Source organism: Podarcis filfolensis (assembly GCF_964270895.1).
Source record: "Podarcis filfolensis genome assembly, chromosome: 13".
Lineage (NCBI taxonomy): Eukaryota > Metazoa > Chordata > Lepidosauria > Squamata > Lacertidae > Podarcis > Podarcis filfolensis.
In genome coordinates, this window is record NC_139615.1 from 28080339 (window position 1) to 28103387 (window position 23049).

Genomic DNA, 23049 nt, shown 5'->3' on the forward strand with positions numbered 1-23049 from the left:
GCACTCTGTAAATGGGGAGCCACCACTGAGAAGGCCCATTCTCTGGTTGCTGCCCTCCGCACCTCCCTTGAGGAGGACATGCAGAGAAGTGCCTCAGATGCTGAATGCAGGGTCTTGGTGGTTTCACGTGGGGAGAGGCAGTCCTTGAGGTCTTGGCATCCTGAGCCACATAAGGCTTTATAAGCCCAAACCTGCACTTTGAACTGGGACCAGAAACCAATCAGTAGCCATTTCATCAGGCCGGGATTGGTATTAATGTGTGCAGACTGCCTTGCCCCAGTGAGCAGCCTGGTTGCTGAATTCTGCATAAGCTCCTGTTTCTAAACTGTTTTCAAAGGCATCTCCATGCATAAAGCATTGCAGCAATCTAACCTAGAAGCTACCAGTCAAGTGCCTTTGGGTGCTTGCAAGCAGGGCACAGCGGGGCTGGGCCTTCTGCTGTGGTTTCTCCCCATCTTCTTGCACTCAGAGGTGTATTACCGCTGTATGCACAGGTTCCATTTGGCTACTGTGGCTAATAGCCCATGAAACTCACGGTGTTGTTGCCTCAGTCAGCTCACTCTCCCCGTTGAGGCTACTGTGCAGGGTTATTGCTTTGAGCTTTGTGTGATGAAAAGTGTCACAATTTGGAGAGGTGCTAGGTGCCTTCAGACCCCCGTAACTTCTCTCAGGATGCAGTAAATCAGAGGGTTGCATTTGGACACGGAAGACCCAAGTTCAGCCACCTTGCGTATCTTTCAGCCTGTCTCTGCCTCATCTACCTTGCAGGGTTGTTGTGGTGACAATGGAAGGGTATAAATGAGATGATAGAACAAGAATGCATAATCACCCTGTAATACTTTTAACAAAAAGAAAACAAACAAGCATCCACAGTGGGGTACAGAACCCAGGTGTCCTAGATCTCATCTTCCCTTCCTCTCTGCACCCTATTTGTCAATAGCTCAGTCGGCAGAGCATGAGACTCTTAATCTCAGGGTTGTGGGTTCGAGTCCCACGTTGGGCAAAAGATCCCTGCATTGCAAGGGGGTTGGGCTAGATGACCCTCGTGATCCCTTACAACTCTACGAGTCTGTGATCTACAAAATGAAGTAATGCAGCTCTTTGTGGACTTTGCTGATGATTATCTTGCAAGTGGGTAGACCGATTTTAATCCTTAGCATTTGCATTTTGCACTTTGTAGGGTTTCAAAGAATTGTTTCCTTTTCTTGGTAATCCTTGCAAAGACCCTGCAAGGTAGGCCAGTATTACTTATCTCTGTTATAATACAGATTAGGGGAGAGGGCTGAAGAAGAGAGAATGGCTTTTCCTAAGGCCACCTGGTGATTTCAGAGCAGAGGCGAAGCTCGAATCAGACAGTTCCTGGGGAGAAGGCGGACGTGCTTTGCCTGCAGACAACCCCAGGTTCCATCCCTCGCAGACTCCAGTAAAGAGTTTCAAGCAGCAGGTAGATGAGGAAGGGGCTGTACATGAAACACTGATGCCCACTGCCTGCCAGAGTAGACACTACTGGGCTGGATAGATAAACACACTTGCCTGGTATAAGGCATCTTCTTCCTATGTTCAGCTCAGTCTGTGAGCCACTGTGCTAGAGTAGCTCTCATAGATGCAAATATAATTAAGCTGCATAATTTAAGATGCAGAGGCATTCCTTGATATAGAACAGAGAGAGAGAATACGCTTGGGAGCTTGATGTCCTACTCAGTCTCCTGCCAGAACAGCTGTGCTTTTTATCTCTTTCCACAGTGCTGCTGCTGGTGCTGCTGCGAGAGTCGCAGTCCTAGGAAGGGCTCGCCTCTATGTGTGCCAGGCCGCAAGCCCATCCTGTTTACCCCTTCCATCGGTGGCATACGGAAGGGCCAAGGGGAGAGGGTGGGGGTCAGGATAATGGGCCCATTCTCCGGCACTGGCACCGGCTGGGCCCTAATGGGCCCCACAACTCAGCAGGTGCCTTTTTTTGCCAGCGAGACTGTCTGCCCGCCCGTCAGCCAGCTGTGCTGCTGCCTCTGTTTGCCCAGACTTTCCTGGCACGTAGCGCTGGCAGCCAGAACAGCCATGCAGGGTGGGGGTGGGAAACCAAATTACGTAGGAAATAATCTCCCCTCCACCACCACCACCACCACCTTCCACCTGCCCCCAAGCATTGCGAAGCGGCTGCCTTTTTGTCCATGCAGCTGCAATATCCTTCTGCACGCGTGTGAAGTGTTTTTATTGCCTTTGCCTCTCCCCACAAGGTTTCCACCATTCCCTGTTGTACAAATGGGCAGGGGAAATGATGGCTGTGCCACAGGCCAAACAGGGAGTCAGTGGCAGAGTGGAGTCCGTCCTTAAAACCAGCCTTCTCCCCAGCACCTTTTACAGTGAGTCTGGAGAAAAACAAGTGATGTTGAGGTGGGTGTGGGTGGGAGGAGCAAGCGGGGGGGGTGTCTGCACCCCAAATCAGCCCCACATCTGGACTTTGTGATGCCCTCCAAACATCACCCTCTAATGGACTAGCTAGGCAGTTCCCGTCTCCTTCGTCCCTCTTTTTGATGGGAACGCAGCCTGCTAGCCGCTTGCTACCAATCCCAGACTTCAAATATTTGCTGCTTGCCCTGCTGGAGGCTGACACTAGGCCTGCCAGAACTGCAAGAGGAGAAGGGTATGTCCAACACACTGCAATGGCTCAGCGGGTAAACTAAGCCAAGGCAGGAAAATAGGAGGCTGAAAAGGACTTCATTGAAACCATTATTATTATTATTATTATTATTATTATTATTATTAATGATTTTTCAGATTTCTTACCCTGCCCTTCACCACGTGCTCCCAGGGTGAGATGTAATCGTTTAAAAAGCACAACATTAAAATAAATTACAGCCAAGAGAATAGGGGGGCACTAAAATATATTGGGTGTCGAAAGCTAGGGTAATTTGAGATGCTTTCAGTATATGTCGAAACCTACGTAATGAAGGCACCAGGTGAAAAACAAATGGCCCACTTCTGCCCTCCCCACCCCTGCAAATAAAGGGTGGAGAAGAAGTGAATCTGGGCCTGTTTTGGAAAAACTCAAAAGTGACACCACACAGGGGTGCTTCCTTGCAGATGTTGAGTTTTCCAGTTGTAGCGTTTACATAGGTATGGGATTAGGGGCTAGCAAGGAATGTGCAGGATCCTTGTGGCAAGGAGACCACATCAATGCAGTTCAAGCCCCGGTGCTAGGAAGGCATGCTGGCGAGTGCAAACTCCCACCTCCCAAGCATACACACACACACAGTTCCCCTGAAAGCCACAGTGAGCCATCAGCGAGGGAAGTTACACACCGCAGAAAAGATGGCTGAAGTGTAAAAAAGAGCTTTAGATTTCTCAAGGAAGCAAGCCAAGCCGCAACTGAGGAGAAATATGAAAACCACCCTGGGTCGCAAGTCAGTTTGTTCTGGAGGGAAATCCCTTCCTGATGCCAACTTTCATAATGCCTCAGATTCAAATAAAACCCTGTTTATGGAATCCTCCACAAGGCAATTTCATTTTTAGGGAAGGTAGTGGAATCATTCCCAGACCACAGTATTATAGATTCCTCTTGCCCTGCTTCCCTCCCCCCCACCCTACCCCGAAGCAAAGGGCATTGTAGAGTAGCTAAGAGGGTAAGTTGGGAAGTCTCCAGTTTTTAACTCTGCCATAAACTAATCAGCCCCATCAATGGGAAGCCACTGGCCTTATCAACCTCAGCTTCCCATCTGCAGCAGCACAGTGATAACAACACTGGCCTACATTACAGGATTGTTGTAAGGTCACTGAGCCAAATGCCTGTGTAAGTGCTGCATAAATACGAAGCATTTTGCTTGTTACTATTATTAGCCATTAACATCATTATTTTGCTGCAGGTAAAGGGCCTTGTAGGTAGCTGCAGAGAGGATTCCTTAACAGGTGTATGCCAGGAAATGCAAACCTCACGAAAGGCATCTGCAGTCCAAACAATACTTCAAACAGCTTCTTCATTCCCTTCCCACCCCAGGGTTGGGAAATTTGGCTCCTGCCAAGCGCCAGGGGGGGAAACATCACTTCTAGTCCTTTGAGATGCTTCTGCCTTTTTGCCGGCAGTAATCCTGATTTTGTGTTGCAAGATCATCTGCCGCAACACACTCGCACCTGTACATGCACTTGTATCATTACACAAGCAGCGGTGGTGATGTGTGGAAAGGTGCTGGTGGGGTTGTTTGGGGTTGTTTTTTACCTGCCTCATGCACTTTCTTACGGCCATTTTACGGGAGGGTCACTTTTGTGTGTGGAAGTCTAGATGCGGCAGACACGATGCGGTTCTGGGGAAACTCTGCATGTTTGTGACCTATGCAGTGCAGGCTTGGCAGCCTTCCCTTTGCAAGGAGAGAAGTGTCATCCTGCTAGGGTCCGGGCTGTAAAAGCTCCCTTATCTTTTCTGCGCTGTACATACACCCCTTTGGCAAAAAATTAAAATAAATGCTGTTGTTCATGTGTGATGATCACACCTGGCCACATGGTGGCAGACTTGCTCCATAATGTACCCCAGGCAAACCCATTCAGAGAGCAAAGGGTAAAGGGCATTGGAGGTGGGATGGTAGGCAGGACTTGGGACAGACGTGGTTGCAGCTGCAGCACAGAGCAACCAGAGATTAAGAGGAGAGTTTGAGATTGATATGTAATCACCAGCCCAGCAAGGAAGGGGTTGGCAGGCCAACTGTGTATGGGCATGTGCCATCAAAGTTGTAAATGGCCAAGCACGGTTTCGATCGAAGCCAGTAATCCGCCTCTGGATGCGTAGCTTTAAAGCACAGTGCCCAACTCCAAAGGATTCTGGGCAGTGTAGTTCTTTAAGGGAATTGTAACGCTGTGCAGGGTAAAACTACAGCACCCAGAATTCTTTGAGGGGAGGGAATGTGCTTTGAATGTGCTCCGAAGGTATAGTGTGTATGCAACCCTTATCTCTGGACAGTAGGCTTCAGACCAGCCACACAAAAGCCAGACATTTCAACATTGACACCTCTGCATCCAGTCCAGCAAGAGGCATTATTGCAGGTCAGAGACAGGGGAAAGACCTGAACAAGGGTGTGGAGTTGGGCCAATTGGAGGTGTGTGGCCTGGGAACAGTCCCACAGGCCAGATAGAGAGGCCTGCATTTGACCTGTGTACCTGAGATTATCCACTCCTGCTTTACACAGATGGAAGCACATTCTGTCACCCTCAAAGGATTCTGGGCAATGTAGTTTGCTCAGCGTTTTTGGGAATTGTAACCCTGTGGACTACAGTGCCCAGAATTCTGTGAGGGAAGAAAGGCATTTTGAATGTGCTTTCAAGGTATCTTGTGAAGCGGGGTGGAGTGCGTTTTTCCTGCGCCTCGTCTCGTCTCCATGTGTCTTGATAAACTGTGTGTGTGCGGTATTCGGGGTGTGCTTTGTTCACATAGGAAGAACCTCATTGGGCCCCATAAGGATGCCCGGACTCCGATCTCTCCTGGCCCCGGATTGGGAGCTGGGTGTGCCTTGGGGCACGGCCCTTGCCACAGGACATGCCCCCGGCACAACCTTCTGTTCTTGCCACGGGGCCCCAGGGCAGGCAAGTTTGTTCTCACGGCTTTGCTTGCCGCTCCTGTCGTAAGCAAATAGCGAAGCTCCTCCACCTGGGATGGGAAGGAGAATGTGACTGAGCGGCTCTGTGGTTTTGCTTGCCCCACAGAGATGGGGCAGGACCTCTGTTCCCTAGTCTCATGTGGGAGGTAGGAACGATTGTGACGGATAAGGTATGGTTTTGTCACCCCGCTCCTTGAGCAACCACTTTTCCGCTCTCTCGCTCACGTGCACGTACACCTCATTTAGAAAGTATGTGCTCACCAGAGCCCAGGTATGTGTGGCTGACCTCTGCCGCCTTTTTCTCGTGTTGCTTATGTGGTTGGTCTTTGGATTAGCTGTGCATGCTGCTGCGATTCTTTGGGAGCTGAGACGACTGCAAAAATGTGTCGCTGGCTGCAGGAATCAACTTCCTGAAAATCTCCGACCTCGTTGCAAATCAGGTTCCTGGCCCTCATGATTGTGAAGTCTAGGGTGTGGGTCTGAAGGGGTATGGTGTAAGATTGCTAGCCATCACGCTGACAGGGTCATTTCTCTCCCCCTCCTCCTTGTGGGTGGAGCCAATGGACGGCGACCGCACTGCCACCTGCTGCAAAGAGGTAGTGCTGCATCCTAGTGTAATCAGCAAATCTCTCACACACACACCCCCCAAAAAATCTGCATGGCTCTGAGAGTTTAGGAAATCGGGGATTGGATTTGTTCTCTCTTTGTGTGTTTGTGTTGAAGATGAAGGGTACTAATGCTTCACCAGGAAATCCGCCTGATCCCTGTTCACACCAAGGCGCTAGCCTATGCTTAAACAAGGGTTACAGGAGCCGAAACCTCCCTGGAATTCCTGGCTTCTAAAATGATCCTGTGCAGGCTGGAACGGCTCTGGTTGTTCCAGGTGATGAGGGAATGGCACTCTGCAGGGTGGCTCCTCCTTTTCTGTTCTGTGCCACAAATGATTAACAATGGGAAGGTCTGCCGGTAGAAGATATATTGAGGGATAGAACCTTACTTTTGCAAGGGTTGGGGTAGCATGTGTTAACCAGAAATTCCAAAATGTTTTGAAAGTACTCTGTACTTGCCTGTTCATGCCCTGTTGACTGTGAGAGAGTGATTGTCAGCTACAGCGGTTGGAGGAGCAAGGGCCAGGACTCTTGGGTTCTCTATCTAGCTCCGTAGAAAACAGGAGGGACAGCTGATTCACTGGTTATACATTCTGTACAGGGGAGGAGGCTTAGCCACGTAGAAAAGAAGTCACTTCCCAACACACATACTTGAGAGGCACGTTCTCCTCGGGTCCATAGCATGGATGTATTGGCTATTTAATTTGCCGTATTTTGCTCAAAATTAATGTGGGTTTATTGGTTAACTTTTTGCCGTCTATCTGCACATGCATACTTTTTTGCTGCATGAATTTATTTACTTACTTAGTGTATTTAAATTTCCTTAAAGGCTTCCCCCAAGGAGTCCTGGGAACTGTAGTCTATCAAGGGTGCTGAGAACTGCTGTTATTATCATTCCCATCATTGTATTAAATTTATTACCCTTCCCCCAAGGCCCCAGGGCAGACAACAGCATTAAAACGCAACATTGCAACGGCCAAACGAATAGCCTTCCTAATGTTTACCCTGGATGGGGGGTAAGCTGGAGATAGCTGCCAAGTTTCTCCAACACGCAACGAGGACTCGTGAACGTTACACAACAGTGTTTTAATTGTTCGGGGCAGATTTTGCTGGTTTTTATTGTATTGAACCTTTCAAAATTTTGTCCATATGTCAATAAAAGGTTTGAAAACATGACAATGCAATATAAAAAACAGTCTGAAGCAACGTAAGCTGGGCTCCCCAAAATATACAGGGCAGAGAGGAGGTCCTTAAAGTACAGATTCCAGAAATCTTGAAGCGGGCAAAGCCATTACTGTTATAATGGCATTGGAGCACTTTGAAATGTGTGGTGCAGCCGCGTGGCCGCCTCCTTCGGGGTCTGCAGAAGAGGCGTCACCTATGGACTCCTTGCCCTGCCAAGTACCTGGAGCCCAGAGCGAGAACATTTTGATTCCGTCCCCTGCTCCACCTTCTCCCCACCTTCTTGCACGCCCAGGGAATCCCAGGTGCCGAGAGGGGGCACCTCCGTGCCTCCCGTGTCTCGCTGCCGGGCACACACTGTCCTCAGGTGCCGAGCCGGCCTTGCTGGCCGGGAGCCAAGCCTCCTCATGCACAGCCCCTGCGGAGGAACAGCAGAGCACAGTCTGGCGCTGGTCCCAGGAACTCCTGGTACAAGCCGTGCCTACAAGCCTTACGTGGACAAGAGGACATCCTGTTGGGGAGCTTTTGCAGTCGCCTGTGGGGTGCGGGGGGGGGGGAAGAGAGGAGGAGGTGGACAAGACAAACTGGTAGTACCAGCCTTGCCTACCCAACCCCTCTCACTCCCCTCCCCCCCCTTCTGTAGTCACTGTTGACGGTCTTTTTTTAGAAGCCTGCATTGTGTACATGCTGATGTGTTGTGTTTGTTCAAAGGCTGCACGTACGCACCGCCCCGGCTTGTGTTATTGTTGGGTCCTTTCCCCAAACGACACTTAAATCATTTCTCTCTCTCTCTCCCCCCCCCCCCCCGTGTTTCCTGTTGGTGTGATTCAAGCATTTAAGCCCTCTGTTGGCTGGGGGGGGGGGGGAAGCCTCCAAAAGGAAATGTGTATCAGAGCAGCTGTTCAAAAGGACTAGTTCTCTCTGCAGCGGCAAGAGCTTTTATCGCTTGGGACTGTAGGTGAGGGCTCATATTGTGAAGCTTTCACCCAAACAAACTAGTGTGTGTGTTTGGAGGGGAGGGTAGATTAAAGCCCTTCTCCCTGAAATCTAGTTCTCTGAGGGAATGGCTTTTGTATGGGTAGGAACTGAGTCCTGTCAGTCTCAGTCTGCTGCCTGAAGCACCCAAGCACAGGTGCAGGACTAAACCAAAGGCACAGGAAGCCTAGCAGAACAAAATGATGGCATTCCTGCCTCACAGTGAAGGGCCTTCTGGCTGCCACTACATCTTTCCCTCTTTTTCTGATGATCAGGGTGTGAGTGCTGTTTGTAACAAAACAACAGCACCCATGCACAAAAGGGGTGTCAGCAGACTTAGGGGGACATGGAAGCTGCAGTAATAATAATAATAATAATAATAATAATAATAATATCCTTAGGTAAAAAAGCTGGGGGGAGGGAGGAAACCCAAAACAGCCTAGTGAGGACTGCGCAACGCTCATTGATCATGGAACATTGATTGTCTATTGAGGGGAGATGGATAACTGGGTACAAAGAGGATGGGGTGGAGTTTCATCACAGAGGAGAGCATTGATGACTGACTGGAATAGCTAACAGGAACATTCCATGCCACAACATTTTGTTGCAGTTCTTCGTACAGTGGTACCTTGGGTTAAGTACTTAATTCGTTCTGGAGGTCCGTTCTTAACCTGAAACTGTTCTTAACCTGAAGCACCACTTTAGCTAATGGGGGCTCCCGCTGCTCCCGCACTGTCGGAGCATGATTTCAGTTCTCATCCTGAAGCAAAGTTCTTAACCTGAAGCACTATTTCTGGGTTAGCGGAGTCTGTAACCTGAAGCGTATGTAACCTGAAGCGTATGTAATCCGAGGTACCACTGTATAATAGTTTCCCTGATTCCTCCTCTCCCCTTCCCCTTGCTTTAAAACCAACCTATTTGCAAAAGTCATTTTGAAACTTGCTGTGTTGGGTGGCCCTTGCTCTGAAAAGCATGGTCAAAATTAAAGGGTTCGGGAACTCAGACTAGGCCAAATTTCATAAAATCGTACACAGACTTTTACGAAAACAAAACTCTACAAGACAGGAAAACACCAAAGAATTACACAGATTAAAAGAGCTCAGCAGGTAAGAAAACAACAAACACTAACTCATCCAGCTAATTAACATAAACGCTTACATTTAAATCTCAGTAGGTTGAGCAAAGCAACAAGAAGCTGTCAAGCTCATTATTTCTGAGGTTCTAACCTATTCCCATAAACTAGGCTTAAAGGGGTGACATCACCACACTTGCTTAGGAAAGGAATTATTTTACTGATTTTAAGAAGGCTGCAAGATTGGGCTCAGGTGGGTTTCTTTGGGTAAGAGACCCCACAGCCCTGGCACCTTTTGCCCAAGGAGGCCCATGTAAGCCAATCATTGCAGCCTTTTAAAAATCCGTTCAAACATTTCCTTTCCTAAGCAATCTTCCAAACGTCTCTTGCCAATAGGGTGGTGCTATTAGTTTCTGTATTTCAGTACTATACATTTGCAAAAATGTGTGTCTTCTTGGCTCCACCTTCTGCATTCCACTCGTGCCGCTGCTGCCAATGGGGTATCGGCATGCAAATAAGGCTGCAGTGACTGGCGGCCGATTGGGTGAGCTGCCACTGAGGTCATCTTTTGTTGTTGTTTTTTAATCTAGGCCAAAAAGGACATTTTGTCTTTTGAATTTAATTTGGAAGGAAAAGCTGGGGGCGGGGGGGGGCGGGGAGACACTTTCATGCACACAGATTTCCCCTTCTTCGTTGGTTTGGGAGCAGGTTTACGATTATTTAAAACGAAGGGTGTCCTTTAAACACATTGCAAAGATTTTTAAAAACCTCCTCTTTAAAATCTATCTATATATAAATAATATAGGCTGCTGAGACGTCAGTCCCTACAAAATTGGGGCAGTGGGTGACAGCTGATGGAATACCATACAAGTTTTAACACACACACACCCACCCAAATTATTGCTGTTTATTTACTATTTTTAAAAGTGCCTCAATGCTAGATGCTCTACGTGTGAATTAGAGCAAATCCTGTTCACAGGATGACATTGGTGTGTGTTTCATTATTATTTTTTTAAATGCATGAATCTTGAACTCCTTCCTATTAATCAACCCTCCCACATTTGAGTTGTGATCTCCCGATAGCATTCATTTGCCTTCACTGCCTAATCTGTGTAGCATTTTCCTCTTGAATTGCAGTTTCCTCCCTTTCCCAATCCGCTTGAAATTGGGGGGTGGGGAAGAGTGAGATTATTAAGTTTGCAGTTAATCCTAACGCTGTTTTGGGGGTTAAGCTGGTTTAAAAAAAACCAGAAAACCGATCACCACTGTGTGCCTCCATATACCTCGTTGGGAAATTGAGAAGAGCTACAGCTCATTGGTTGCGCGGCTGATTTGCATGCATAAGGTTCTAGGTTCAATCCTCTGCATCTACAGGAAGGGCTGGCAGGTACCCTGGAGAGCCACTGCTGCTGCCAGTCAGTGTAGACCTTACTGAATTAGATGGGCGTAGTGCTGTGGGTTAAACCACAAAGCCTAGGACTTGCCGATCAGAAGGTTGGCGATTCGAATCCCCGTGACGTGGTGAGCTCCCGTTGCTCGGTCCCTGCTCCTGCCAACCTAGCAGTTCGAAAGCACATCAAAGTGCAAGTAGATAAATAGGTACCACTCCGGCGGGAAGGTAAATGGCGTTTCCGTGCGCTGCTCTGGTTCGCCAGAAGCGGCTTGGTCATGCTGGCCACATGACCCGGAAGCTGTATGCCGGCTCCCTTGGCCAATAAAGCGGGATGAGCGCCGCAACCCCAGAGTCAGTCATGACTCGATCTGATGGTCAGGGGTCCCTTTACCTTTACCTTAGAATCATAGAATTGTGTAGTTTTGGTCGTCCACCCGTGGGTGGTTGGCTAGGAGCTTACTTGGCAATTTCGCTCACTGGCTTTTGCACCGGGAAATATGCATAAATGAAACCAGCCATGCAACATCTGCTGCAGTGTTCAGTCAGGGGCAGGGAGGAGAAGTGAAAAGGGAAATGACATCAGATACAAATATAGCCACCCTGCAGCTTCAACTAAGCCTTTTCAGTTCAGAAATCTTGTTGAAAGTACAAACCACACCAGCTTCCTGATTGCCACCAGTCTCTTGTTCCCAAAATCAGTGCGGTGTTGCTTTCAATTATAAAAATTGCGAATGTATAGACTTGGCCGTGAAAAGCGACTAATAAATAACTGGAGCAAAATAATTAAATAAATGTGTCATTCCAAAGGAATGTTTTAAGAATACATATTCCAGTTATTTATAAACTGTTTCCACTTTTACCAGAATCTTAATGGGTTGTAAGAAGGCAGTCAGCTATGCATATAGATAGAGATAGAAGGTCAATTTTTCCACTTCGGCTATGCCCAATACTTACCTCAACACTTTGGAAATTGGAACGATCATCAGTGATTTCCAATACTTAACTTACTTCAAATAATCTTTTCTGCAAGATTTAATTTTTCAGCAAGAGTCTGGAGTATTTTTCTTGCATAGTTTAAAAGGAGGAGGAGGAGGAGGGAGGAAAAATTAGATTCTCAGAAGGTTGGCTTTTGTTCACAAAGCACTTGCTCAACTTTAGAACTCGGTTAGTTTCTTACATTTGGATAGGAGATGTTTTTGAAAAGTTTGGATTGCCTTATATTGCATTATGGGTAACAAGGAGTTTTGTGGTTGGGACCGCTTATGAGTTAAGTCAGCTTTTCATTAAAAATGAGCATTCTGTGATAACAGTCACCTAGATTTTAATGTGTGTACTCTTGACAAAAGCAAATTGAAGATGCATAATGTCCCTCATTACTCCTTCCCCAAATCTGCTGCTCCTAATGGCGGCTGAATTGGGAGCTTGTGAAGGCAGGCATTCCCTGTACAGTGGTACCTCAGGTTACATACGCTTCAGGTTACATACTCTTCAGGTTACAGACTCCACTAACCCAGAAATGGTGCTTCAGGTTAAGAACTTTGCTTCAGGATGAGAACAGAAATCGAGCTCCGGTGGCGTGGCAGCAGCAGGAGGCCCCATTAGCTAAAGTGGTGCTTCAAGTTAAGAACAGTTTCAGGTTAAGAACGGACCTCTGGAACGAATTAAGTACTTAACCCAAGGTACCACTGTACTACTAAGCTCTTTCTTCTTCTCCCTGTTTCCACATAGCATCTACAATTCGGCTGCAAACTGAATTGCCTTCACATCTTTTCCCTCTTACTTTCCTTTCTGGAGGTCAAGGGCAAGGATGCATTCCCATCCCAAAATCCCAGGAATTGTAGTTTACCCCTCGCAGCTACAACTCCCTTAACAAAATTCCCAGGATTTTTGAGGGGGGAGAGAATGTGCTTTAAATGTATGGTGTGTGCTCAGCCATAGTAGTTATTGTTGGACTTAACACTAGAGAGTTCAATTCCCTGTTTTGCTGTGAAGCTCACTAGGTGGGTTAGGTGTTTTTTTGGAATGTTGTTTTACTGAGCATGACAAACATGGGTTGGCATGGGCTGCAGTGTTAGAAACTGAGATATAAAAGCTTGGAGCTAAATGGCACCTTAAACCTGGGTTATGGGTGCAACAATGGAATGTCTACGCACTTTTTTATAGCGAGAATACAAAGTTGAAAATGAATGAACTGCAGCTAAAATACTATGTTCATTTTTCACATGCTCTAGTCCTTCCCACCCCCCTAATATTCATAAGAGGGTCTCTACTCCAGTCTTCACAGAGTACAGTCATACCTTGGTTCTCAAACGCCTTGGCACTCGAATGTTTTGGCTCCCAAACGCCGGAAACCCGGAAGTGAGTGTCCCGGTTTGTGAACATCTTTCGGAAGCCGAACATCCAACACGGCTTCTGCAGCCTTAGTTGTCGAACGGACTCCCGGAACTGATTAAGTTTGACAACCAAGGTACGACTGTAGCTGGAAGTGGGGAGGCGGAAAAAGGTCCTCCTTTCCTTCAACTATGCAGTTTTGATCTGAAATCTTAGGTGCAGTAGTGCACCCAGAGCTCAGAAACGGCTTGCGCTAATGAAATTCTCTATTGCAACATGTGCCTAGAACAATGGGAGTTCCAAACGCTGGTAGGCTGAGTTGCTGGTGGTGGTTTGGCTTCTCGCTTTTGACCTCCTGCTGCAGAGTCATGCCGGCTCTGGGGTGAGCGTGCTCCAAAGGCCGAGGCAAAGGAGAGCATGGGAATCTCAGGTCAAGAAGGGGCTAGCTATGTCTCTACATCTGCATATGTGTGTGCGTATGTGTTTGTGTGCATGGGGAACCTTCTTCCCAACCCGCTTATCACTTCTGCTGCTCTCAGATAACATAAAGTGAGACCACTTGTACTGCTCTCCTCGCCTCCTGGGTTCTTTAAGAGGTGTGGGATGATGGAACTGGAGCTGTATAAAGCGAGAGGGTAAAGTTGTGTGTGGCGCTTGGGAAAGCTTTTTAAGGGAAGTGGGCTGCAGATTTGGATAAAATGCTACAAGGCTGTGGCAGGTGAAGGGCCACGCTAGGCTGCCCTTCTCCTGATGAATCCACAGTTCTGTTTTGTTTTAAATCTCCTCTCCCCTTCTTTCTTCTCCGCAGGTGGCCGGATGGGAAACGTAAAAGAAAAAGCAGCCAATGTTCGGTGAAAAGCAGTATGTCAGGTAAGCCACCCTTTTCAGGCTGTTTAAATTGGTAGAATCCTAGCTATTTGTCCAGCTCCCACCAGCACCTCGCTTGCATCCCTGATCGCTCTGCTTAATCAAGAATAATCAAGAACAAAGTGGGCCACAGTGAGCAGAGACCAGGCCTTCCACAGCCACAGGCTTGCGAAGCCAAATGCCTCCCAAATGACTCGAGCAAGCGAGCCAAGCCACAAAGTTCAGAGCCAGGGAATATGCAGATATGTATTTGAGGCAGTTTGAGCTGACAGATTAGTCTCTTTCTGGCACCCCTGCCTCCAATCAAACTACTATTTAAGCCTTGATGCTACAGCAATCTATGCATCAAAATCCCTCAGAAATATTTCTAGTGGTATGTGACTTTTAGTTCCACACGATGGTTTCTCTCTATAAAGTTGTAGCAAAACCTTCTCTTGATGCCCCAGAAAAAAATACATATTAGAGGGGAAAAGAGAAATAAAGGCAGGAGGGGTGGGGAGCCTTCATTGATGCAAACAAGCGATGCCCCGAGACTCCAGAATATAAATAACAGGATATCCTCCCGAAATTTATCCAACTCTGTCCTTGAACCCATTGAAGTCCTTTTGATGTTTTCTACTGGCCCAGAGAAGGAGGTCACGGGGCAGCTCAGGATATCGGTTCTCAAACGGCAGAGTCTGCAGCCGGAAGATAAACCACTAAAGGGCTGGGGGGTGCAAGAGGTGAGGCCACAATGGGTCATGGGGCAAAGGCGCAGTGATGTGCGGGTTTGTGAATGAGAGTACTCAGCCGGATATTTGCTTCTTAGGATCGAATGCTCCCCATTGGTCTGCCACCTGCTCAAGTCAGCCACCCTCTCCCCACACAGATACACATTCCAAATCAAATCATTTTGATTCCCATCTCCCGTTAAAACCTTCAGTTCTTCAAAGTTCTCACTTTAATAATACCTGAGGTTTCTCCCCCGAAAAACAGCAGTAGTGGTTGTATTGCTATTATTATGGCTACTGTTATTACTTTTGCTATTATTATAATTATTATTATTACTGCCGTATTTTATGAATCGGTTCCCATGAGGCATTCACAAAGCCACGTACAATATAATTTAAAAAGTTTATTAAGTGGTTACATGAATAAAAACAATTGCGCATATAACAATCATTTTAATTAAATAAAACCTTTTCTCATATTGTTGTATGAGAAAAGGATTTATTTATTTATTTATTTATTTATGTTGTAGACTGCCCTGTGGTCCCTTGATGAAGGGCTGTATATAAATTTAATAAGAGCAATAACAATTTTATTTGTAGAGTGCACACACACACACACAAAGCAACAATAGCACATGTGTAGAATCAGTTCAAATCTCATGCAGATACCAACTAGGATAAAGATCTCCATTTAGAAGACATGCAGTAGCTCATTTTACAACGAAAGGAGCAAGATGCTACGAGGGAGAGAGAGAGAGGGAGGCCAGGGTCGCGATTTTACGTAGCAGGTCCAAGGGGGAAACCCTGGAGAGGAGGGGACTTAGGCAGCTGTGGAAAGGCAGGGGCCTTCAGTCTCCCCAAATGCTTCACAGGGGCAAGACCTACCAAAAAAGAGTTACTGTGCTCATTAGGCCTGACACATCCTGTGCAGATCCAGCTTTTCTAACCGCTTGCTGTGTGTGATTCACTGCTGTTCCGCTGCTGTCATTGTGGAAGTGCCCTAGTTCAGTGCCAGAGCAGAAGGTTCTCCAGGTTCAGCTTCTGTGATCTCCAGGGAGGGTCCTGTGTTCAGCTTCCCCATGTGTTCCTATTCTGTCCTCTCCCGTCTTGAATAGGTCTGTTCCAATGGAAGCTTCACTGTTTGCAGTACGTCCAGCATTACTATTTTCCTTTTGCTGTTTGTGGGTTGTGTGGGAGGGTTGTGCTGCTCCTTCCGGCCTGCTCTAAAGGGCAAAGACATCCCTTTCCTTAGAAGAGTCATTGTAAGGGGCTGGGTCCATGCCCTCTGTTCCAAGGGAAGGCAGTTCCTTCTGTGACCCATGAAGGACACAGGTTCTCATGGTAAAATAAAAATATAAATCCTCCTTCTCATATTAAATGCATGATGTAATGTGTGATGTGGGTGGCAGTCACATATGGCATGCAGTGTCTCATTTGCAAGGGCCATGCATACTAGTTTATCTTCTGTGGCACACATTAGATCGTAACATGCCTGTGGGAAGTCCATTAATATGCCACGCTAAAGAGGATTCCCTGTTCGGTGGCTGTAAATGGGATACCTTTTCACAGTCCGTTTTTCATCTTATGGAAGCTGATTTTTCAGTCTCAAACGTGGAAATGGGAATCGGTCTAACATGGCTGCAAATTGTGTGGTCTCTTGGGGAGGGGGGAAAGCGTCACAGCAGAACTCGGAGCTTTCTCTTCCTACCCAGATGCTAGCTGTCTTGCTGGCAAAGGAGAGGGGAGGGCTTCTCGTCTTCCCTCCTGCCCCCTCCCCCCAGCACCAAAAGCCATCATGCTTTCATGTTGCTAACAGCTGTATTCCAGATGAGTTTAAGACCTTGTCTTTCTTCTCTCACATCCTCATCCCATTGCCTCCATCTGGAAAATCACACAGGGTTTGAGGGACCTTCTGGCTCCTAAACTATAAGGGCCAATTTGCGGCATGATACTTTCCCCAGCAGGGATCTATACTGGTGTAGGGAAACCATGTGTAAATTTGTCGTGTGTGCACAAAAGTGCACAAGTATGTGTGGCTGTATGGAAAACGTCGTGTCAGAATTGGCCCTCGGCCAACTCTTATCCTGTTTATCTTTTGAGAGAAAGCTCCAAACTCCACTCACCAAACACAATCACTGGTGTTTCTCACAGTGAACATGCGGCACATCCGTAACATGCATGTGTCGTTTATATACTGATATATATACATCAGAACCCCCAAGCATATGCAATGGGAGATTTTAAAGAAAATCACATCTTTCATGTTTGCTCCCAGATGCTCTTGGCACTCACTCTCACACACACATCATATAATTCTTTATAAATTCTATAAATCGGCCATGAATTCTATAAATTGGAAAAGGCCAACGAAACAGAAGGGCCAAGTTGAACGTGAGCATTTGTTGGCAGGAAATGGGAATGTGCAGGCAAAAGAGGCTTTGGGGAGGGGTAAGGGATTGTGGGCCAAGCAGGCCGAGAAGGTGGCCTGAATTTTGCATGTTTTGTTTATTTATTTATTTGGATCTCTCGCTCCTTCCATCCAGTCTCGGATGCTGCAAATATCTAAGCAACATGCCACTGCTTTAAGGCAGCTGAGACCTAGGCTTTATCCCCCTCCACACAGGCATACCAATGCCGCAAGGGGGGCACGTCCCCTTTTCCGTCATGGCTGGGTCATCCTAGGGTCATGTGGAGGTGACCCTTGCCACAACCCTAGACAATAGGACATTGTGAGGGCAGGGGGTGAACGAGAGAACACAGCTCCTTTTCCTGGAAGGGGGCAGAGGGGGCACCTTCATTATCAGGGCTGATGAGGGCCCTGGAGGGTAAGCAAGGTTACGTGAGTTGGGGGTGGTGGTGGCAGGAGATAATTGGAAGGGGGGGGGTCGCAGGCTGCTTCCTTCCCCTTCAACAACCCCCCACAAGCCCAGAGATAAAGAGCCTTTTTGTGGACGTACATGGCTGTTGTGTTTTCTGCATGAAAGCCGCCCTCGTTAGCGGTACTTTAAATAGCCTTTCAGAAAGACTAACGAAGCCTGGAAGTGGGGGGAGCAGGCAAGGACAGGCCTTGCCATTGCCCCCTCCCTCCTGGAATGTGGGGTCAGAGGGGATCTTGAGAGCCATTCAGGCCTTGGGGTGCCTGTGCTGTGAGGGGTGGACCGCAAAGGAGGCCTGCAGTCTTCATGTTTTGCCAGCGAAGCAAAGCCAAGTCAGATATAAGGCAGCTTACAAATTAAAGTTGGGGCAAATACTTGTATCCTGCCATTTCGCCCCCCCCAAAGGTCATATGTGGTGTTGTCCGACTTTATGTTCATAACAACCCTTCATTGTAGGAAAGTCAAAGCAAGCAGCCCAAGTTTCGCCCAGTGAGCTTGATGTGGCTGCAGGTAGATTTGAAACCAGGTTGACCTGGTACAAGTTAGCATTCATAAAGAGAAGAGTAGCTCTGAGCATATGCTCAGATTTCCAGAATGCCCTTTCCAGAAGACCTAGTCGGAAAGGGTTTGGGAGGAAGTTGTAAGGGCTTCAGGAATGATCCCTGACTGCTGAAACATGAAACGGGGCTCGCCAGCAAAGCCTCTCTCTGGCCTTCCTTGCTCCATATATGCTCCACATATACAGTCACCAGCTTTCTCACTCTCCAGCTCTGTCCCTGCTCTCTGATCCTCATTCACTCCACCTGTGCTTCCCTCCCTCTTAACAGTGGTCTAACTGGGAGGTCACTACAGCATGGATCACTGAAGGCCAGGCTGACCCAGCCCCAGGAATGGCTGCAGCTGGTCAACCAGCCTAAGCTGGGCATAAGCTCCCCTTGCCTAAGTGGCTCCAATGACAAGTTGGAATCCAGGAGTGATCCCAGACTATGAACCTGTTCCTTCAGGGGGAAAGCCATGCCTCCCAGGATAGGTCATACACCTAATTCCCGGATACAGAAGCCATCCGCTCACAGCATCTCCATCTTTATTAGCCCCCACCCAGCCCTTCACCACTTCCAGACACCAGTCCAGCACCTTCACACTTCACAGATGGAATGGAGAGAGAGACCTCCAGACAGCAATACAGTGGTACCTTGGTTCTCAAATTTAATCCGTTCCGGAAGTCGGTTCCAAAACCAAAGCGTTCCAAAACCGAGGCATGCTTTCCCATAGAAAGTAATGCAAAATGGATTAATCCGTTCCAGACTTTTAAAAACTACCTCTAAAACGGCAATTTGACATGAATTTACTATCTAATGAGACTATCGATCCATAAAATGGAAGCAATGAAAGCAGTCACATAATCAGTCAATCAATCAATCAATCAATCAGTAGCTGAACTGGGTTCCACACAGTCACAAAAACGAAAGAGCCACAAAAATGCAAAATAGATAACAAAAACAGACAGACCTCAGCATTACACTCAAAACAGAAGTGTGGCACTCAAAACGGAGCATGTTCTACTTCTGAAAAAAGTTCACAAACCGCAACACTTACTTCTGGGTTTGCAATGTTTGGGTTCCAAGTTGTTTTGAGTACCAAGGCATTTGAGAACCAAAGTACTACTGTAATGTGGTAGCATGGGGGAAGCATCACAGGACCATTAATAAAGCAGAATAAATTTGCCACTAAAGCAGTGTTACTGTGCCAAAACCACGTTGCAGAATACACCGGCAACACCCATCTGGAAGGGCTTGTAGTGTGTTAACCCTGTGGTTTTTTGCAGCTTGGTTGTGTTGCTTGTGTTTCTAAAAGGGAGGCGACTTTGAGAACTGCGAGTGGCTAGTAAAGTGTGTTGCTTTTAAAGATGTAAAATTGTGATATGGCCCCTTTGTGTTTCAGAGGTGATATGGGTCTAGCCAACAGGTAATGATGACCAGTGAAAGAGAGTAAGGGTGGGCAGGCCCATTGAAGTCTGGTGTGTCCCAGTTCTGTATTCCCCCTTCCAGCCCTGATCTCTCCATTCTTGTTTTCTCCTCCAGGGTACATCCCTAGCTACTTGGACAAAGATGAGCAGTGCGTTGTATGTGGAGACAAAGCCACGGGGTACCACTACCGATGTATTACCTGTGAAGGCTGCAAGGTAATGGAAACATGGGAAGGCCATCTGGCCCGAGCGGCTCACTAGAGGGTGAATTCTCTCCTTTGACTTGGTGCCTCTGCATGACCCCAGGCAGCTGCCAAGGACGGCACCGCCCAGGGCTTGGGTTTTTTGGGTGCTGCGACTGATGGGAAGCATTTTGGTCCTTTTCGCAGCAGGGGCCAGAGGAAGGCTGTGGGTGAGCCTGGTGCTAAGTGAGGCAGGGGAAGGGTGTGGAAGGTTTGAGCCAAATGTGTGAGCAGCAGTCGCTCAGAATTTCTGGGCCAAGCTTCACTGAGATATATAGAAGGATAAACTAGAGAGTGAAAAAGGAATTGATATGTCTTGGCAAACTGCAGTGTGGAATGGATAAAGCCAGATTTTTACAGTGATGGGAGCTAGACAAATTAATATTTTCCGTGGTTTCTGGTTACATTTCTTAATTTGTTGACTATTCTTCTGTTCCACATTTACCTTACTGATCTGTCAGCCTCCCCCACTGCCATCACCCTCCCCCAGGATTCTTTTCACCGCCTCTGTTGTGCTCTTTCTCCAAGGGACTTGGAGTGGGGCCTGTGTGGGGTTTCCCAGCTTTCTCCTCACCAGATTAGGCTGGCAGGTAATGATTTTTGCCCTGTGCATTTTATAGATGTGTAGGTGTTTGAACCCGCATCTCCTAGGTCTAGGGCCAACTACCTAGCTGCCACCACACCACAGTAATGACCGTATGTCACTAGAATGCTTGGGGCTGCATAGGACACAGTCGTGATAAACTTTTCTGCCCAAAGTGTCTGCAAGTCAGTGCAGTCGTACCTTGGATCCCGAACGCTTTGCGAGTCGAATGTTTTGGCTCCCAAATGCCGCAAACCCGGAAGTGAGTGTTCTGGTTTGCAAACGTTCTTTGGAACGCGAATGTCTGATGCGACTTCCGATTGGCTGCAGGAGCTTCCTGCAGCCAATCAGAAGCTGTGCCTTGGTTTCTGAATGTTTTGGAAGTCGAACAGACTTCCGGAACAGATTCCATTCGACTTCCGAGGTACCACTGTATTAGGTGGACAAAACTAGAAGATTTGGAAGTAGAGAGCATGGATTCACAAAATAAGTGGGGATGGGGTAGAGTAGAATTAAAAGGCCCTTGAGGGACAGGTGAGATGTGCCTGAGGAGTGGATCAGGAAGGACTTTACTGGAGGAGAGGACCTTGACAGAACAGAGAGGGTTGTTGCTGCAGGCAGAGTGCTCAGATTAATCAAAGGCAGGGAGATGGGAGAATGAGCCCAAGGGGCCTGGTTAAGAACAACCCAGCAGTTTTGGGAAAATTCAAATGGCACCCCACATTCCATAAATGCAACTCACCATGGCATCCTTTTGCGCAAGCCTCATTGCGGTGGGCAAGAATGCTGCCATTTATTTTGTTTTTTGTACAGCAGAACTTTCTAGTGGATTGTGTACCTCAAGGGTCAGATCCTGTGTAAAACCAGTGTGGTGTCGTGGTTAGTGTGCTGTGCTAGGTCTGTGAAGACACCGGCTCAATGTCTCCCCCTCTTCCCAATCCACAGTGCCCAATGGGTGACATTGGATTAGTCATACCCTCTCAGCCTGATCCACCTCACCATTGGTTGGTGAGAAGACAACATATGTGTCTATGTAGGGGAGAGTCATGCTTGCTAGCTTGAGCTCGTTGGAAGAAATCCAGGTTACGAGTGTAGCTTAATTTAATGAAATATGTGGACGTCTCGCTCAGCTGCCCTTAATGGTGTCTAAAACCTATGAACTGAGGTGGCCACTTTGCTGTATGTACCTTGTGGGAGTGTCAACTCCAGTTGGCAAAATAACTTGTGAGAAAAGGAGCAGCATATGGAGGAAGGAAACAGCAAAGAGAACGGGAAAATAGAATCCACGCTGAGAAATTAAAGGAGGTTGTGCCAAAAAAAGAGAGCGAGCGAGCGGGAGAGTACTGTTTCTTCTGTAGTATTGACTTCCAGGCATTACTTTTGAGTGCTGATCTTGAGATTTCCCAGCGCAACATGTGGTTTTCCCAGGCAAGAGATTTGTTTTATTGCACTGTATTAACGTCAGTTTTGTGGTGCTGATTATGACTTAGTTAGGCACTGGGTACTGTTTGCAAAGAGGCACCCCTCATTCCAATGCCCCCCTCCTCTCATGTTCTCGGCACATGGTGAGCCTTCCTGGGTGATCTAAGGTCACTGGGCACTGGGAGTGGGGGTCTTAAAAGGGCCCTAGTGGCAGGGTAGAAGAGTCTGGCGTTAATATAACAGCATGGCTGGATAACCAGTCATGCTGGGCCCCTAATGAGGGAGGACATATTTTAGGACCAAACTTAAGTACAGTAAGTGTGTGTTTAGCAAATGAATAAATCACTCCCACATGCCTATATGTAATAATAATAATTAATAATAATAATAATAAATAATTCTATTATTTATACCCCACCCATCTGTCTGGGTTTCCCAGTGTGCAAATGAGTGTTCATTGGAGGGCGGGGTTAAAACCTCCCTCTCAACTCGGCTGCTTTAAATCCTTTCTCCCCAGCTCACTTCCACTATTGAACCCAGGCAGACAGGAAATAGCTGGAAAACAGTTGAGTGCAATAGTTTCCAATTGATGGAACGTGACCAACAAACTGCTGTGCCCTGACCTAAAGTGGGTCTCTTGCCAGAAGCAGTCCCCCTGCCCCCCCTCCCGCACACACATTCTTCTTTGAGAGAGAGGAAAGAAAGAGAGGACAACAAAACTAAACAAAAAGAGAAAAGGAAAGGCAGGCATGTGCAGTAAAAGCAGGCAGAGACAACTCAAGACCTCTCTGTTCCTGAAGCGGAACATTCAAACAACAGAGATTTGAGCTGCCCCTGATTCTTACCCCAGAATCTACTGACTACTGCAGATTGCCAGCCCTGGGTGCAGGGCGGAGTGCAAGATGGGGTGCTCCTGGCTTTGAAAGAAGTTGAAAAACTAGTGGCAGCTTTGAGTCGCCGTTAAAGGTTGTACAGTGGTACCTCGGGTTACATACACTTCAGGTTACATATGCTTCAGGTTACAGACTCCGCTAACCCAGAAATAGTACCTCAGGTTAAGAACTTTGCTTCAGGATGAGAACAGAAATTGTGTTCCAGCGGCGCGGCGGCAGCAGGAGGCCCCATTAGCTAAAGTGGTACCTCAGGTTAAGAACAGTTTCAGGTTAAGAACGGACCTCGAGAACAAATGAAGTACTTAACCCGAGCTACCACTGTATAGAGAGAGAGCTAGCAGATCCAACCCATG

At 47.5% G+C, this 23049-nt stretch overlaps 1 protein-coding gene across 1 annotated transcript in view; it reads left to right on the forward strand.

Annotated features, from left to right (window-relative positions):
* Positions 1–23049, forward strand: part of THRA (thyroid hormone receptor alpha) — a 113095-nt gene that overhangs the window by 77931 nt on the left and 12115 nt on the right. The window contains exons 3-4 of the mRNA XM_083583362.1: positions 13946–14007; positions 19672–19772. Coding sequence (XP_083439488.1) covers positions 13946–14007; positions 19672–19772 — 163 coding nt within the window. The remainder of the gene's footprint in view (positions 1–13945; positions 14008–19671; positions 19773–23049) is intronic.